The sequence below is a fragment of the Oryzias melastigma genome, linkage group LG15, assembly GCF_002922805.2.
Source record: "Oryzias melastigma strain HK-1 linkage group LG15, ASM292280v2, whole genome shotgun sequence".
Lineage (NCBI taxonomy): Eukaryota > Metazoa > Chordata > Actinopteri > Beloniformes > Adrianichthyidae > Oryzias > Oryzias melastigma.
Genome location: NC_050526.1, coordinates 21132984 through 21151264, shown reverse-complemented (window position 1 = coordinate 21151264; position 18281 = coordinate 21132984). Strand labels below are relative to the sequence as shown.

The 18281-nt window shown below is 35.4% G+C and overlaps 1 protein-coding gene and 1 long non-coding RNA gene across 4 annotated transcripts in view; both read left to right on the top strand.

Annotated features, from left to right (window-relative positions):
• Positions 1–18281, top strand: part of LOC112161387 — a 59009-nt gene that overhangs the window by 2329 nt on the left and 38399 nt on the right. Inside the window, exons 2-3 of the long non-coding RNA XR_002921870.2 lie at positions 16621–16708; positions 18062–18155. This is a non-coding gene — a long non-coding RNA (uncharacterized LOC112161387). The remainder of the gene's footprint in view (positions 1–16620; positions 16709–18061; positions 18156–18281) is intronic.
• On the top strand, positions 4433–12731 carry chst3a (carbohydrate (chondroitin 6) sulfotransferase 3a). Of its 3 annotated transcripts, XM_036215567.1 has the most exons (5): positions 4597–4780; positions 4892–5111; positions 6369–6528; positions 7616–8146; positions 9772–12731. In XM_036215567.1, exons 3-5 carry the CDS (start codon positions 6449–6451, stop codon positions 10469–10471), a joined length of 1311 nt encoding a protein of 436 aa, XP_036071460.1. In that variant the 5' UTR covers positions 4597–4780; positions 4892–5111; positions 6369–6448; the 3' UTR covers positions 10472–12731. The 3 variants fall into 3 exon arrangements, with proteins under 3 accessions (XP_024152226.1, XP_036071460.1, XP_036071461.1); XM_024296458.2 differs by having other exon boundaries at positions 4433–5111; XM_036215568.1 differs by having other exon boundaries at positions 4597–5213.

Sequence of the window (18281 nt, the reverse complement as noted above, 5' to 3'; positions counted from 1 at the left end):
AATATTTCATGTCCTTTTAGATTAAATTTACTTTTTCTTTTCATGTATCTTTTCATTAAATTAGGAGGAAGGCATTTCATATTTACTTAAATTAAACCAAAAAATAATAATTGAAAAATATGAAAAAAATGTCTAGTTTTGCCAAAACAGCTAGCGTAATGCTTACAAATTATCTAACTCCAAATTAGCCTAAAAACCAGTCTAATTTTTGCCAATATTTTAGCATATTGCTAAAATATTAGCCAAACTCCAAATTAGCCTTAAAAACCAAGAAGTTGCTGAAGATTTTAAAGTTTGAAAATACCTGAAAATATGCAGAAGTTCACTAATTTCAAACTGTCCCCATTTTTTTAAAGGATTTGATTGATTTCTCATTTATTTCCTATGAGGGCATATTTTGCTCAATATTTTAAAAACTATAAAGTTTATGAATCCAAAAAATATAAGCAGTGATGTTATGAATGAGCTGTTTTTAAACCAAGATTACTGAAATTGTTGAAAGTGTGATTGAGTTTTACGTGGCAAAAAATATATAGAACGGAGCAGGAGAATCACTATAGTGGGAATGTAGTTAAGCATTCGCACAATTAACATCTAAAATAAAATAAACTCTAGATGTCTACATTTTAAACGAATAAGTGATTAGCATAACTTCAGGTTTAACTATGGACCCAATGTGACTTTAAGAAGCAGTTTTTATCATTTCTCCAAATTTCCTATCAAACTATTTATCAGATTTACCAAAAACCATTTACTCACAATATGACATTTTTAATGAATTTTGCCTTTATGTTAATCTCCCGTCTGATCCTCGTCACCCCGTTATTGATTGTGCAGGAGTAAGAATCAATATATAGTAAAATACTCATTCATTGATACATTGGTTACTTTTAAAATAGTGACGTTTCTCCCTCAGAAGCCGTTTCTTCACACATTTTTATGAAATATTCTGGATTGTCTTGAAATTTCATTGCAACTATTTAATTATTTGTGTTATAAAAGGAAGATTGTTTCAAAATTAAACTGAAAAACAGTTTTATCACACTTTATCCTCCATTGAAAGGTTGATCTTCTACACTCCTGCCACCCAGTGGTGAGCCGCTGTTAGTGCATTATTTGTACATATTTAGTATTTTATTGAAAAGAGCATTTGGGTAAATAGGTCAAACACATTAAGACACTAAATTAAAACTATAATAATTGAAAATTTTATTTATTTTTAATAACAAGTTCAGGCCTTTCTGCCTTGTAAACTATGAGTGTAGATTAGGTGAAGGCCTTCAGCTCATCCACAATCATATGAATTTCTCTCTGATTCTGTGTCCATTGACTGTATAGAAGAACTGGAATTAAACTGCTAATCTTCCGTCATCATATCTGTCATAATAACCTCAAATCTTTCTTAACATGTTCTTAATCATATTTTCTTCATTATTTTATTGCTATAATTCAAATTACAAACTGACCAATCAGATGCCTCAATAAACGTTGTGGTTCCTGCTGGTCTCCACGTCAAACACCCAAAATGTTTGATTGACAAATTTTGAACCAATCGCTGTTTACGGATCAACATGCCGGCGTTCATGTTGTAAAGAAATGGCGGCTGAGTTGACTTTACTTGGTTGGAACCAGAAATAAACCATTTTCTAAAGTTGACGTCACACTTTCTCAGTCCAGTACTCAGATACAGTCAATGCGTGTGCCTCAGCAACAGGAAATCATCAACCAAACACAGGAAAGAGGTGAGGGTATCCTCAATGTTGCATTTGTCATGTGCTGATGGGTCTGCACCTTCTATAAAGACGTTCTAACTCTGTTTTAGAGTCCACACTCAAACTTCTGTTGCAGTTTTGTGTCTTTTTGCTGAAAGTTGTGGGACATCGTTGTATCCAAAAACAGACACAGCAGGTTCTGCTGAAGTTTCACCACTGTTACCAAAACTTTATAGCCTAATTATTTGTATTTCATTGAATATTTCTCTTATCGGGCCAGAAAATCAGAGTTTTTTAAATATTGGAAGGCCCCCTGCAATGACTAAATAAAGGCTAAGAAGTTCTCAAGAGCTCATAAAACGACCACATTATCAGTCCTACTATCATTAATGTTTTAGCTCAATGCAATAGGTCGGCGTCAGCCTCTTCGAGTATCTGTAATATATCAGCCTCCAGACAGCCTTCAGCTCAGGATGACTTCAACCTTCCAGATACCAGCGGAGCACGACCTCAAATGAGCAGAAAGAGAAATGTACGTACAACTCTATCACTAGTTGTCTTTTTTAGCTCTAAGATTATTTCTGAGTCAGAGTTTGATGAAGTTTCTTCTCTGAACCTGCTCCTCCGTCAAATTCTTCCTCATTAAAGCTAAACCTCTGTAACATTCATATTTGTCTACTTTTTACTGTTGTCTCCGTTGGGTTTATCATGAAGCTATAATTAGGTTTTAGCTTAAAAATTCATAAAAAAAGAAGAGAACAGGAGAACGAAGATGGAAATATGGTAAATAGTGAAAAGCAATTTGACAGCTATAGTAATTCCAAGTAGTTTCACTCATATCTCTTTTTTTATATTTATTTTTATTTAGCACAAATCAGACATACAATGTATAACAATAAATAAAAAGGAGAACAAAGGATAAAATTGTACATTAAAAAAATAAAATAAAATGAATGTGCAGGGAGTGGAAGAAGCCAGAAGGTTTTTAAATATATATAAATAACAGTATAACAAAACAGATATTTTGACCTTATTCTACATGATTGGGAGTCTGAATAAAAATGAGATTATCCCAAATATTTTGTTAGAAGTCTGTTTTTCAGTCTTGTTTTGTAGACTGGTAAGGGGATGTTGGTCTATATGTGCATTCCATAACTTTACAGGTCAAGAATGTTTTGAGTAGCTTCAGATTATTGAATAATGGACCAATAGATAATTTCCAATTGGAAGAGTTAATAATTCTTACCATAGTTTATCATTTGTGCTTCAACTTTTTAATGATAAAACAAGTGACGACATTGCAAATTTTGACAGCAGTCAACACGACTGCCACGAGTGTTTTAACTAAAATGTGGAGTTTTCCTTGTTCTCATCATTTCATGTGAATCTCAAAATAAAAGAAAAACATTGCAGACATGAGGTTTTGTTTTTTGGCCATCGATATTACTTTGAATTATGCATAAGTAACCACATTCCCCAAACCCCTAAACTAAACCCTAAATTTACTTTTTTTATTGCATTAACAGACATAAGATTAAAGTCCATAAATGTTTCCACCTTTAGGGACTGACCAGCTTGTTTACATGTTAGTTCTCCAGCTCTGGAGGTAATAATAACCAGATACGTATTCGGTTCTTTAGGTCTCTCCACTGCCGTCTGTCCTCAGACAAACACCAAAGTTCACCTCCGACATGTTGGTCCCATCATGTTTTCTATCAACTACTAAACTATGAAAGTGACACAATATGTGTTTTTATGTGCAAAACGGTAAAGTTTAAGTAACGAGAAACTTTTTTTTAACCTTTTTATAATGAGGCAATGTGTAAAACAAGTAAAGCACTAAGTTTGAAGTCAAGTTTGAGCTCATGGAAAGTCACTTTGCAGGTACAGAGTCAGAACTAAACAAGTAATATCAGTTTTTAAAACAATATTCAGACTAGAACTGACCCAAACATCTTCTCTTTAAAATTTGTTTTAAATATTCTGTCTTCTGTTGTTATTATTAATATTATTGTGACATATTTTGTTCTTGTTTTTCATAAAGTGGTGAATTATTGCCACAAGTGTCTCTTTTATCTCTTAATTGTGGCTCTGAAAAAAAAAAGTCAGCCATTTGAAGAAATAATTAGTTTTAGTTTTTCTTCATTTGTTTTTGTTAATTTTGTCACTTTTATTTACATTTTTAATTCGTTTTTTAGTTTCTGTTCAGAGAGAAAGTTATTAATTTTGCTAACTGCATTTTCATCCATAGATTTTTTTAAAACATCTGGATTTTAGTAGTAAAATGAGTAAAAAGATGAAGGTAGACTAAAGTCCTGATAACAGAAAACATCATGTTTGACTTGACTTTATTTTATTATTTTTTTGACTTGGCTTTCTTTTATAATAATAATAATAATAATAATAATAATAATTATTATTATTATTATTATTATTATTATTATTATTATTATTATTATTATTATTATTTTGACTTGGCTTTCTTGCATTTTAATTCAAGTAAATCTGCTTCAGCTGGAGGATCTTATTTTATTTTGAAAGGTCTTTTAAATGTAAACTAAGTTAAAATTGCTATATATGGAAATATAAAACTGCTATAATTCAATTGTTGTACATTTTAAAAGCTGAATTTTATAAATAAATGACTTAATGGCCACAGAAAAATAAAGTTCATTTTTCTCAAACAGTGCTGTTGGACTTTTGGGATGTCGGTGGATTTTGGTCAGTAAGACACTGAATAAAAAAAACACTTTCTGCTTCCTCTTAAAAAACCTCAAATGTTTTAGCTTATAAACTATAAAATAAAACTGAACTACAAAGCAGTTTTTATTAATTTGTAAAAAGAAGGTCTAATAGTACCTTTGGACTGATTAAAATCTCCAAATTGAAGCTTTTTTTAAATGTTTTTTTGTTTCAGTACTACACTTTTTGGGGATGGGAAAAAAAGCCGAACTTTTAGGAGAACATTAAACTCCAGCAGGAGTGAAGGAACTGAGGAGGTCTCTGTGTTCAGTCTCAAGGGTGCAGGGTCACGTGACCTGAGAAGCACAAGGCGTCCTTCAGAAAAAGTGAGTGGGGGCTCGAAGCGTGGAAATGAGCCTCTCACTCCCACTGTTGCTGGCTACTGCTCATTTTCCCACAATCTTTAGCCTAAACTCTCGGTTCCTTTTGCGCCACAGTTCTCTGCGTCCCCGGTTCCACGGCAGTAACTTTTCTCCTCGTGTTGCTCGGGCTCTCAGATGCCCCCACGCCTCCTCGGCGGCTCAACGCCGCATCCGGCAGAGGAGAGGAACCCGCGGACACAATGAGGCAGTGTGCGCTCGTCTCAGACGCGGCGGAAGGATGCGAGGAGACCCCGATTCTCTGTGGATCTGGAACTCTGCGACGAGAGGAGTGAAGGTTTGTTGTGTATTTGATCCCAGAACATCTTTTATTCTGACAGGAAGTGATGCACAGTGAAGGCGCAGCGCGCGGAGCTCGCATCCAGCGCTCGTAACCATGGTTAGTGATGCGTAATTACGCGCGATTTTTGATCTAAATCCGTTTTTCATCTCATCCAAGGCGCTCATTTGCTTTATTTATGTTGCTATGATGCACAACACGTGGAAGCAAACACATTATTTCTGTTTTTTATGCATTACTTTGAAATAAAAACCGTTATTTTAGCGCACATATATCCACGGCAGCTCTTCACATCACATCAGTGCTTCTTTTTTTCCACATTGTTCAGTCGCTGGTGGAAATTTGAATAAGTGCCCCTCCCCCTAAATGTTGAACACAGCCCCCCCCACCACCAGGTCCTCAGTTGAATGAAGAAATCAGCACCGATGCAAATTCCAAATAACAGCTAATTGTTTACACCTCCAGTGCGAATACAACGTCAGCACGCTCCAGCGCTCTGAAGGCAGCCATTAATGCAATTTGCACTGAGATGATATTTGGAGTGATGTGCGTTTCTGCATGAGTAAAGAATCAGAAATGCAAAGAAAACGCTCCAGTGACTCTTAAATATAGAAAAATGTTCATCTCAGGCGCTTCAGTGTGTCAGCTTGTCAGGTCGTGGCGTGTTAAACTTTGGTAATGAGGTGATAATAGAAGAAAAAGATTGATTTATTTATGTGAATGAAAATGAGAGCCAATGTGTGAATTTGAATGATTTCATTTTGACACAATGTAAATTGGTTTTGGAGTTCGGCAAACTTGCATTTCTATTTTTCCACATGAGAATGAAATATTTGTACTTTCTTATATAAAAGCATCACTAGTTCTGATTCAGACTCAACTGGCATGAATCTGTTAAACTTACTGAATTTATTCCATTTGCATGTGCTGCTGTCGGAGCCTTTTGCATTAGGAAATTCACTTTGGCTTCATGTCAAAAAGGAATTTTGACTTCAAACTCAGTTCTTTAATTGTTTTACACATTGCCTCTTTATAAAAAGTTTCTCGTTACTTAAGCCTTACCGTTTTGCACATAAAAACACATATTGGGTCACTTTCATAGTTTAGTAGTTGATAGAAAACAATTAAATATATAAAAAAACATGATTTTTAAGCAACACTTCCTGCAAATTAGCTTTCAGAAATAAATTCTACAATAAAAAAATATTTTGAAAATTCATATTAAGATGGAATTTTTGTGTTTTTTTTCTCCAGAATGAAGCTTTCAACTGCTTTTGGAGAGTTATGACTAACTCTAGACGATAAACCTTTAATGTAAAAGCCAGAAATCAAGAATGAAGACCAAGTATGCGATCCTCTTCATCTTTGTTGTGGCGCTGGTCATCATTGAAAAAGAAAGCAGTATTTTGTCAAGGTAAGTGAATGACGAACTGTGTAAAAAGGCTGGAAAAACCTCGAAACGGATCATATTACTGAAGGAAGGGCAAGAAAAAACAAGAAAAACTTAAGTAGTTCCTTGTTGATTTGAAACACCATTCAGTATTTAAAATTTACCAGACGGATTTTACAATATTTTCAGTTGAAAACCCATAAATCTAAAGTCTTTATGAGCTTTTAGAAGCTATTAGGGAAAATTAGCTTTTCGCATTATATTATTTTATGGCTCTAAGGTGCTTATAAAAATTATTAACAAGTTCCTAAAAGGTCGTTTTGTTGAGCAACTCTGTTTTGTCTCAGGAACTAACCTAAAACTGAACAGAAAAAGTGTTGGATATTTAAAAATAGCCTATTTTAAAGTCCAATTGCTTGTTATCTACAGGAAATGTTGTTTATTTTCCTCTAAACAAAATTAAACGTTCATAAGGAGACAGGAAACCTACCAAAACTCAATTTTGGAACAAGTTTTCCCCATTTGTCTTCAGTTTTATGAGTTTATTTGAAGCAAGATGCTAAAGATAATATTTAATCTGAACCCCCTTGTCCCTAAGAACATGTTAAAACAAAATGTTTATTGGAGAGAGTCTATAAAGGCATTTGACCTACTTTTACTTTCTTTAAAGTTAGTCAGCATTTTTCTGGAGTCCTTTGCACCAGAAGATTTGATCTGTTTCTCTTTTAGATTATAAGAATGAGTTCAGAGTCGTCCTGATCTCGTCTATGTCCTCGTGTAGCGCGACTCCAAGGACATAGGTTTGCATACCAGCATGCCACATCAGCAAGGCCGATTCACTGAATTGAATCTGAGGTGGAAACATGAACAGAAGATTTTTATAAGTCCCAGGAGGACAAAATCAATCCCAGTTAAAAATACATGTATTTTAAAATTTCTGAGCTTAAATAATTTATCATCTTAGAAACAGTTTATAAATCCTTTTAGTTGATTTTCTAAGATTACCCTGGTACTAACAGCAGATTTTTAATAGCAAAATATTCACTTTGAAATGAATAGTCAGAAAATGAAGTTTATAGATAATGATTGATCTACTCTCTGCATCTCCCAGGGTCTCTGATAAGCTGATCCAGATGCACAACCCTCAGCAGACTCCACAGACCCTTCAGGATTCCAGCAACACCACACCAAGAAGCTCCTTCTCCGTTCTCAAAGTGCTGCTCTCTAAACTGCCTGCAACCCACGGGAATTACACAAATCTTTTGGAGGAGCGACACGAAGAGGTGGAGAACGTAGGCAACAGCAAGCATGTCCTCCTCATGGCCTCCACACGGACGGGCTCTTCTTTTGTGGGAGAGTTTTTCAACCAGCATGGAGAGAGCATGTTCTACCTGTTCGAGCCCCTGTGGCATGTGGAGCGCATGCTTTTCCCCGCCGCAGAGGCCAACAATGGGACATTGTTGCCCGAGATCTACCGGGATCTACTCCAGGCACTCTTCTTGTGTGACTTCTCTCCACTTGAGAAGTTCATCTCCCCCCCACCTCAAGACCACGTCACTCCCGATCTTTTCCGCAGGGAGTCCAGCATGGCGCTCTGCGAGGAACCCGTCTGCACTCCTGAAATTAAGGATATTTTTGAAAGGTATTCACTCTTAAGTAAAGTATAAAATTGCAGTAAAGCAGTATCTGAAAACAATTTGTACAACTACCTAAAATAAATATTGATATCTTAAACAAATTAATAATATAGATTAAAATATTAAGTCACTAAAATATTAGTTAAATACCTAATTAGCCTAAAAACTATATATAAAATGCTAGCATGTGGCTGAAATATTAGCTAAACTCTAAAATAGCCTTAAAACAAAAACGAAAAAAGCCTAAAGTAGCCAAAAAATAACTAGCATGTAGCTGAAATATTAGCTAAATTCCAAAACAGCCTAAAAAACAAACAAAAAAGCCTTTTTAGCCTAAACACCTTGCATGTAGTTTAGCTAAAAATATTAGCGAAAAAAAAAAATTAGCCAAAACAGCTAGCATGTAGGTTAAATATTGGCTAAACTCCAAAATAATCTAAAAAACAAACAAAAAAAGCCTTCTTAGCCTAAACAGCTTGCATGTAGTATAGCTAATAATATTAGCTAAAAAAAAAAGCGAAATTAACCAAAACAGCTAGCATGTAGATCAAATATTGGATAAACTCCAAAATAATCTAAAAAACAAACAAAAAAAAGTCTAAAGTTGCCAAATAGCTAGCATACAGCTGAAAAATTAACCAAATTCCAAAACGGCCTAAAAAACAAAACAAAAAAAATCATAAATTAGCCAAAACAGCTAGCATGTAGTTGAAATATTAGCTAAACTCCAAAATACCCTTAAAACAAAACAAAAAAACCCTAAAGTAGCCATAACTAGCATGTAGCTGAAATATTAGCTAAATTCCAAATTAGCCTAAAAAAACTGAAAAAAAATCTGAGTTATCCAAAACAGCTAGCATGAAGCTGAAATATTTTCTAAACTCCAAATTATGCTAAAAAACTAAAACAATTCTAAGTTAGCCAGTAGCATGTAGCTGAAACAGCTAGCATGTAGCTGAATTATTAGCTTAATTCCAAAATATTCTAAAAAAGCATAAATTAGCCAAAACAGCTAGCATGTAGCTAAAAGTTTAGCTAAATTCCAAATTAGCCTAAATAACATGATTGAATGCCAAAATAGTCAAAAAAGCTAGCATAATTCCAATTATAACTTTCAACTTTACAACTAATCAACTACTAAATCAGTCGTCGACTATTTTAATTGTCAATTTGCTGCCAATTAGTCGACTAATCGTAGCAGCCATAACGTACGTTTAGTTTTTAATCCAGGGGTCACCAACCTTTTGAAAGTGAGGGATACTTTATTGGTACTGAGTCATACGAAGGGCTATATACTATTTTGAAAGAACAAATTTTGCTTAGTTATAGCTAGCTATACATAAATAATGAATAATGATGCTCCCCTATGTGAAGACAGATTTCTCACCATAATTATCAACAATGACAACAACCTAAGAAGCAAATAACAATATTCAGCACTTTATTAATCTCAGTAATTTTTACATTTTCAGACGCAGCTCACAAGTGAATAGTGATCATTTTAGAAGAAACCTGAGGGCACCTTGTAGGGTCCTTGAGGGCTACCTGTGCCCGCGGGCACCACGCTGGTGACCCCTGTTTTAATCTGATAAACTCTTGATTTCTAAGATGCAACTGACCTTTTTTCCAGGTATCACTGCAAGACTCGACACTGTGGGCCTCTGAACTTGACTCTAGCGTCTGAATCCTGTCTCTCTAAACGATACCGCGCCATCAAGACTGTTCGTGTGCGACTGCTGGAAACTTTGCAGCCTTTGCTGCAGGACCTCCGCCTGGATGTCAAAGTTATCCAGCTGGTTAGGGACCCACGGGCCATTTTAGCATCCCGCATGGTGGCTTTTTCCTCAAAGTATCAGACATGGAAGGCCTGGGCTCAGGACGGCCAAGTTCCCGAGGACAACGAGGAAGTGAAGAGGCTCAAAGGGAACTGTGATCAGCTGAGGATTTCTGCAGAGATGGGACTAAGTCAGCCTCCCTGGCTGAGGAGCCGCTACATGTTGGTGCGATACGAAGACATCGCAAGAGACCCCATGCAGAAGGCAGAGGAGATGTACAAATTCACAGGGATACCCTTCAGTTCTCAAGCCAGAGAGTGGATCCTGAGGAACACACAGAGCGTTCAAGAAGCGAGTGGGATTTACTCCACGCAGAAAAACTCATCAGAACAGGCAGATAAATGGAGGTTTAGCATTCCTTTCACACTGGCTCAGATAGTGCAGAAAGTGTGTGGACCGACCATGAAGCTGTTTGGATACAAATATGTGGAGGATGAAAAGACATTGGTGAACAAGTCTGTCAGTTTGCTTGAAGAGAAACAGTTTCATTATTAGGAGTTGAATCTGCGATGAACTACAGTAGAACCACAACCGCACAAACCAAAACTAACCTACAAAAGTGACTTAAAGAGACAACATTTTAGTTTTATCAGCATCATTGAGAGCATACAATAATATTTATAAAAACATTGATGTGCCTGCTATTTCAACACATTCTCGCTCTAAACTCATTACATACTGACGTTTGGTCAATATGACTCCTACTCTTCACTTTTTGACGTTTCCGGTATCCCCAACTTGACCTCTTTTGACATGCTGGTTGTTCCCATTAAATCACGTGTCTTCAACCACGGTACCCAGTACCGGGATGCGTAGTGCACCGGTACCCTAACCCGGCACTGGACGTTGTACCAGATGCGGCACAGCAGGACTACCTGTTCCTGGTCCTCAAGAGCTTCCACCCTGCCTGTTTTCTAGGTCTCCAAGCCCTGCCAGCTGCTGATTGGCTCAGGCAGATGTCTTCAAATTCTGATTGAATGAACACACCTGGTCCAGGTAATCAGCAGCAGTGCAAGGAGAGCTGGAAAACAGGCGGGGTGGTAGATCTCAAGGACTAGAAATGGGCACCCCTGCAGTACAGGATGCGGACTGGTCCTCGAGACGTGGACGGTACTGGTACCGTAACCCAGTACCGCTGCACTAATCCAATACTGGGTTAGGGTACCAAGACCAGTTGTGACCGGGCCCCGTTTGCGTCCATTACCATCTCTGGTACCAGTTCGAGTCCGGTACCGTGTCTGGTACCACATCCGGCACCTTGTCCGGTGCTGGGTTAGGGTATTGGTACCGGGTAAGGATACCGGTACCAGCCACATCCTGAGGACCAGTCCGTATGGGGTACTGTATCTGGTACTGCATCCAGTGCCGGATTAGGGTTAGGGTACCAGTACTGGGTTAGGGTACTGGCACTGAACCTGCCCCGAGGACCAGTCCGGTGCAGTATCTTATCTGGTACCGCATCTGGTTCTGGGATAGGGTACCAGTTCCAGAACCAGTCTGCATGCGGTATCGCATTTAGTGCTAGGTTAGGGTACCAGCCGCAACCTGGGGACCAGTCCGCGTGTGATACCGCAACTGGTACCACGTCCAGTGCCGGGTTAGGGTACCAGTATCGGGTTAGTGTACCAGTACCGACCACGTCCCAAGGACCAGCCTGCATGCCATACCGTATTTGGTACCGCGTCTGGTGCCGGGATAGGATAGGGTTACTAGGATACCAGTACTGGGTTAGGGTATCTTTACCGTATGTGGTGTCGTGTCCTGCACCAGATCAGGGTAGCGGTACTGGGTTAGGGTACCGGCTGCGTCCCAAGGACCAGTCTACGTGCTGTACCGTATCTGGTACCGTGTTTGGTGCCGGGTTAGGGTATCCTGAAGACTAGTCTGTGTGCTGTACCGCGTACCGATGGGATGTGAACCCTTGATTTTACGGACAGCCAGCACGTCAAAAAACGACAAGTTTGGGACATCCAAAGTGACCAAATGTCAATGTGTGACGAGATGAGAGTGAGAACGAGTTGACTATTTAACAACGTTTGACCTCCCTCTGATCCTAGCTTTCATTGAAAACGACAAAAACATCCGACAGGATGAGATTTGATGTATATTTTCATTTTCAAGTTTGTATTGACAGGGAAAGTGCACAAGGTCGTTGTAATATATTGTGTTTTTGTTTTCCGTTTACAATGTATCCAAATCCTAAATCTAAGCTATGAAATTCCCATTAAAAACATAAAAGAAAAAATAATTAATTACTTTAACAGTTTAAAAAAATACTCTCAGGTTCAGTCATTGTTAATGTTCCCAGCACAATAAACTGTTGTTAGCTTTACAATCGAATTATTGATTCTTCACAGTAAATAGGTTTATTAAGACAAATATTTATTATTCTATGTGATGAGGAAACATACATAATGCCTTACCTCAGTTAACGTTACAGAAAAGCCATGACACCCATCGCGCTCCTACCTCAAGACTTTTTTATGATAAATTCATCTTCTAATAACTTGTTTTTAACACAGCCAGACTGTGTTGTTCCTTAGATGAATATATTTCCAGTAACAAAGTCAATTTATTTAAACTATTTGTCCCATGAAAAGAAAAGAAACAAGAAATGTAAATGTGTTTACCGTTAGATTTCAAGTTGTGTGCTTTGGTGAAAGTTTCTGTAAAGTTTTGTGAATGCTTGTTTTCTTAACTTTAAGTTTGACCCAGGTGGTGCTGCATTGAAGGTGGATAAAGGTAACCACTGTGACTCGGACTCAAAGGCGTCATTGTTCTCGACTCGGTGGAGGTGCCGGTAAAACTGTCTCACTCCAGAAGGAATTTTTCTAAGTTTGCTACTCCTGTAGTTTCTGGCTAAATCTAGTTTTCTCTATTTAAACCTGAGACTGAGTCAGTGAATAAACTGCAAAATATTACTTTTTCAACGTTTGAGTGAACTCATGCAGTTGTGTTTTAAATTAAAGCCTTAAAATGAATCAAAGTGAGTTTTATATGTATTTATTAATTTCCGTTTTTGCTCTTGAACTCTGCATATTTTTGAATTCAGCCTTTCCAAATACAATAATTTTCTTCTTAATAAGATCATGAATGTGTTTGTTAGCTTAAAAATAAACAGGTTTATCCAGTGTTTAAAATACAGCCATCATTAAAAGTTATGTTTTTGTTTTTTGTTGTCACTTTTATTATTTTTATTTAGTCAATTCTGATAATTTACCACATTTCTCGCCTAAAAGTAGTAAGAAAAGCTCCAAATTTGGATCATTTTTGAATACTTCTTCCTTTCTTGTATAGTATTAAACTCTGTATGTGGATTTAAGTAAACTAAATAGCATTTGTTAAGTCGAAATATATTTTTCCTGTCACGCTTTCCATAGCTTATCAGTTTCCAGATTGTGTTAGTGTTAGGAAGACCCAGCATGCACCGCTAATTTTGTCTTTTGAGTTCAAAAATCTCCAGAGTGTAGATGCTGAACGTGCAGTCAAGTATGTTCTTGAAACAGTTCAGTTTGTATCAAATCCACTATTTAAAAATGCCTCAACTTGCAACTTTAAGCAGATAACAGCCCTACGTACGTCTATTTTGTACTAAGATGTTTTTTCTTACTTCCATCTGGTTTTTCTAAGAATGTCCATCCAATTATATATTTTTTAAATTTCATTTAATGATTTTTTGATATTTTAGTTTGCTTTTTGACTCGTGACATTTGCTTTTTTTATTTTTCTGTACAGATTTCACTCAACTCACTCACCCCTGTTTCTCCACACACTCCTTTTTATTTTCCTCTCCGCCCGTCAGAGGAGGTAAATAAACCCAGCGGACGGGTCGGAACACTGAAGGCCTTTCTGCTGGTCTGCTACTGCTGGAAAATGTCCTGTTTGCTGGACATGCATTCAAAATATTCATACATTGAAGCAGTTAGAAAATATTTAAAACACAAACTACGATTCCTGTTCTAAAACACCTTATGAAAGATTAAACATGTGAGGAAAGAAAGTGTAAAGTCGTTTGTGAAATAGTGTTCAATGTGTGTCCTGTAGATGGCAGTAGACTAAAGAAAACATGACTATAGTGTCAAAGGGCTCCTTAAAATGAATTATTACCAATATTTCAGTTTATTTTAATCCTATACATAGTTAAAGTCAAACTAAGTTGCTAAATAATTAGAGATAAATGAAAATGTTTGATTTTCATTATTAAGCTAGTACTGAAAAAACGAATATAATAAACTGAAAATATAAATATTAGTGGACTGCATTAAAAAACGCTTTTGTATGATTTTCTATTCAAATTCTGATTTATTTTGATTTAACTTAGAGGAAAATGTAGATAGAGTTATTGTGTGAATGATTTTTAACAGTCATAAACACTGGTAGAAATCTCTGGAAGCTGCACGGTGTAGTGCTCCACACTCCTTAGTGAGAAAGCACTAGTTTAAATCTAGGTTGGGTCTTTAAAATGCTGTTTTTGCATATTCTCCTCGTGCATCCATATGTTTTTTCTGAGTGCTCTAACTTCCTAAAAAAAAAAAAAAAAAAAAAAAGATTAAACGCTCACTAGGTTATTTGGTGATTCTGAAAATATCCTTCAGTTGTGAATGTTCTGAAGAACTACTTTGCCCAAATATAGCCGTGTAGGATCTGGGAAACCTGAACAAGAATTAGAAATAAGTAGATATAGAAAATTAATGTAAAAATTGCTTTAAAAAGATTCTAAGGTAATACATTTCCAAGTACAGATCTTTCACAATTAATTGTTCCACAAGTCTTTATTGCATTCTGTGCTTCATAATTTTATTTTTGTATTATTATTATTATTATCCATGTCGCCATTCGTGGTTTAAAGTTTTAGGGTTACGTTTCCGTTCGCTTTTCAAATATTTGTCATCTTTTATTTGCCATTTTTTTATACGTCTTTCCTGTTTGCTTCGACAGAAAAACACAAACGTGACTTTTATAAAGGTGAGAATAAACCTGTTTGAATGTGTTACTCATAAAAATTCAAAGAAAACAAATGTTCTTTAAAACTTTTGAGATTATATAATAAAATAGGCAACTTAACCCTTGAACTTCCAGCTCAACCAAATGGTGGGGAACATTTAGAATACATGTTTTTAAAAAATATTGATTGTGTGTATTATTCCCCAAGGTACGGAGCCCCTAAAGGGACATAGAAGGAAAAAATGTTGAAGAATTTTTTTTTTTTTTTTTTCTAAATCTAGTTACTGACTGATGCAAAAGAGATAGTAACTGGTGTGTGCCAGCTAGTTATTTTTTTTTTTAGAATTTTTTTCTACTTCAATTTTTAGAAAAACTATTTTTTTAGTTACTATCGAGTGCACACCAGTAACTAACCAGAATTTTTTTTCTAAAAATTGAAGTTAGAAAAATTCAGGAGAACTCGATGTATTTTTTCAGGTAAAAAAAACAAAACTCTTTTTAAATTTTTTTAAAAACTTTTATTTTCATTTTTTTTTTATTCAATGTCTATTTAGGGGCTCCGTACCAAGGCGATAAGTGGCAGAAAAAAATACATTTTTTTCTGATTTTTTTTTTGTTTGTTTTGTTTTTTTTGGTAGTCAAAGGCTTAAAAAAGTCTTAATGACAAGGCTACCTGGTTTCTTACAATCTTTTTCACAGAAAAATCAACCTTCACAAGTTTTCATTGGCCCAATGTCTCTTTATTTTTGCATTTCAAATACAAAGTAATTCAAATACTATGAGTTAAAATGATCTTCATGGATAAAGAAACAGACAATTACAAGTATGTAGAAGGAAAAAAAGCTACTAAATATCCATTTTTTTCTCCTGCTGAAATAGAAATCTAACTGAAATATTTTTTTTAAAAAGCAGTTTTTCAGCAACTAGCAGCAACAAAAAGCAGGGAACAATGTTGACAAATGCAAACATTAACTGCATTAGTTCTGAATGTCGTTCTATTGCCCAAAAAAGTTTTAAAAAAAAGAAACAATAATGCCTGCTTATTTTTCCACCTTTGACTCTCACTTGATAAATTGTTATTATTCAGAGACAGAAGCACATTTTACTGCAAGGATGAGAACACATGAACACACCCACAGGTCGAGAAAGCCCTTCAGGGGAAATCCTCTCAGCCTCACCTGAACAATTGTCCCCTTTGCTCTTCCTGTGTTAAGGGAGGCTGTGTTGATTCAATACAATGGGGTCATGGAAACCCTGTCAGACACGCACTCGATCATCATGACAGAGAGAACTTCGCTTTTTAAGCTGTAAACTTTTGTAGAACCAATTAAGTTGACCACTCACTTTTTTGGGTTAATTAAATCAGGGAATTAAATGGCAAAAATAAATAAACTAAAATGTTTAAAGTCTGGAATCTAAAACTCTTTTAGTAATTCATGTTTTTTAAATTAGTTTTGCTTTATTTTTCTGTCTTATGAAATCATTTGCTCCACGTGGAAATGTTGACCTCCAATCAAATCAGTATTTGGATTTAATTTAATTTTAATCATACCTCGTGTAGTCATTTAAGATTAAATAACTTTTGCTAATAAACTACATTTCACAAAACAATTATTATTAAGCAACTCTTTATAGGTTATCATTTATATTTTATTTTTTTAAATGTTCTTGTAATTTTTATTTCTTGTTTTTTTATGTAGTTACCCCAGCAACTACAGCACTCCGCCTCTAGGGGGAAGCACAAACCAGCACTAAACAACTTTGAGAATCTGAGGGCATGTCTCTTAGGTAAGTATGATTTCTTCAATATGTTTGTTATTAAAGCTAGAAAATTAAACAGCATTAAGCTGTTGTGTTTTAGAACAAATTAAAATAATAAACAGAGAGTTTGGCCGTTGCCTTTGATGCCACAAAAAGTTTTTTTTCATCCAAATTTGCCTGAAATGTTGCAATAAACTGAGAAAATGGTTACAAAGCCCCCTAAAAAAGTGTTTCATGGAGGAACAGCAAACACAAAGTATTCAAAAATACTGGGCTGGATTTACTAAGTCAAAACTTTTCAAATAACAGAAAATTGCACAGAAGACAAAAAAGTCAAAACTTTAGATCTCATACTGCTAATTTTGAATGTCAAAAAAGTAATTCAAAATTAAACAATGTTTGTGCATATTTAGATGTAGTCAGGAGAAAAACCTTGTTTATAAACTGAGATGGATTTAATCTCAGAATGTTCACCATCTTACCTCCTACAAGATAAATATATATTTTTTTATTGTAATATTAGCATGATTAAATTATTCTTTAGTACTTCTAAATATCCCAATTAACCTACGATATCAATTACAGTTGCAGATTACTTCATAGAATCATACAAAAGTTCAAAGTGAACAATTGAATGTCTGTTGTTCCTATTTTCAGAGACTGACTCACCATTAGGCAAAGGTGGGCGATCGCCTGGGGCTCCTAACACATTTAAGGGCCATGAGCTGAGCACTTAAAAAATATCTAAAATAATAATTTACACCCATGTTTTTTTTTACTTTTGTCAAAAAAATAAAATAAAATAATAACTGAAGTAAGACTGTCCCTCTGTAGCAAAGGAATATTCTGTCAGAGATAAAATCTTTGAAGAGATTTAGATTAAAAAAAAAAAAAAAAACACAAGTAGATGAAGCGTAGATATCCAAGAACTGATGAAAACGATCGTCCATTAGGTAAGGTTTTGATTTTTTTTAGATCAGATTTAATGTTTTTTTTTGTTTGTTTTTTTACATACAAAATTCTTTAGCATTTAAATGTGATTCCAGTTTTTACATGTTTATCAAAAATATTTGGATTCTTGATATTGATTCTGTCTAAAAGTAGACTAGAGAAGAAGTTATTCGACAAATGTTTTATCTTATAGGTAATGATTAAAAATAGAAAAAGATAAATACAACTGCCACGGAAGACCCTAAGTTATAATATAAGTCTGTCACTGGCTACTTTTATTTATTTTCACATTTTTAGAAACATTGTTTTTCTTGAAAATTAACCATAATTTCATGAACTTCTCCATCTGCGATTTAGTAATAAATAAATAAATAAATAGATAAAAAAAGAAAATATAGCCACTAAATCTTAGTACATCTTTCTTATTAGAGAATAAGATGGAAAAAGACTGTCCATGTTACTCAATCCTGTGCTGCCCGCCTCTCCCACACACCCAACTGATCTACTGACCTGGACCTCTCAAGTTGCGTGAGCTATGATTAGCAATTTCTGCTATTATGTATGCTCCCTCCATTATTGATGCTGTTTGTTCTTTTTCTATGTGTGTCAGAGGGAACACGAGAGGTGAATCCCAGCCGGCTTCAACAGC

What these genes read in the sequence shown, in the direction of transcription:
- chst3a (XM_024296458.2), top strand. Translation starts at nt 6,449, where the DNA reads ATGAAGACCAAGTATGCGATCCTCTTCATCTTTGTTGTGGCGCTGGTC. An exon ending in GAAAGCAGTATTTTGTCAAG is followed by an intron (nt 6,529 to 7,615) that starts GTAAGTGAATGA and finishes TGCATCTCCCAG; the next exon opens with GGTCTCTGATAAGCTGATCC. An exon ending in ATTAAGGATATTTTTGAAAG is followed by an intron (nt 8,147 to 9,771) that starts GTATTCACTCTT and finishes CCTTTTTTCCAG; the next exon opens with GTATCACTGCAAGACTCGAC.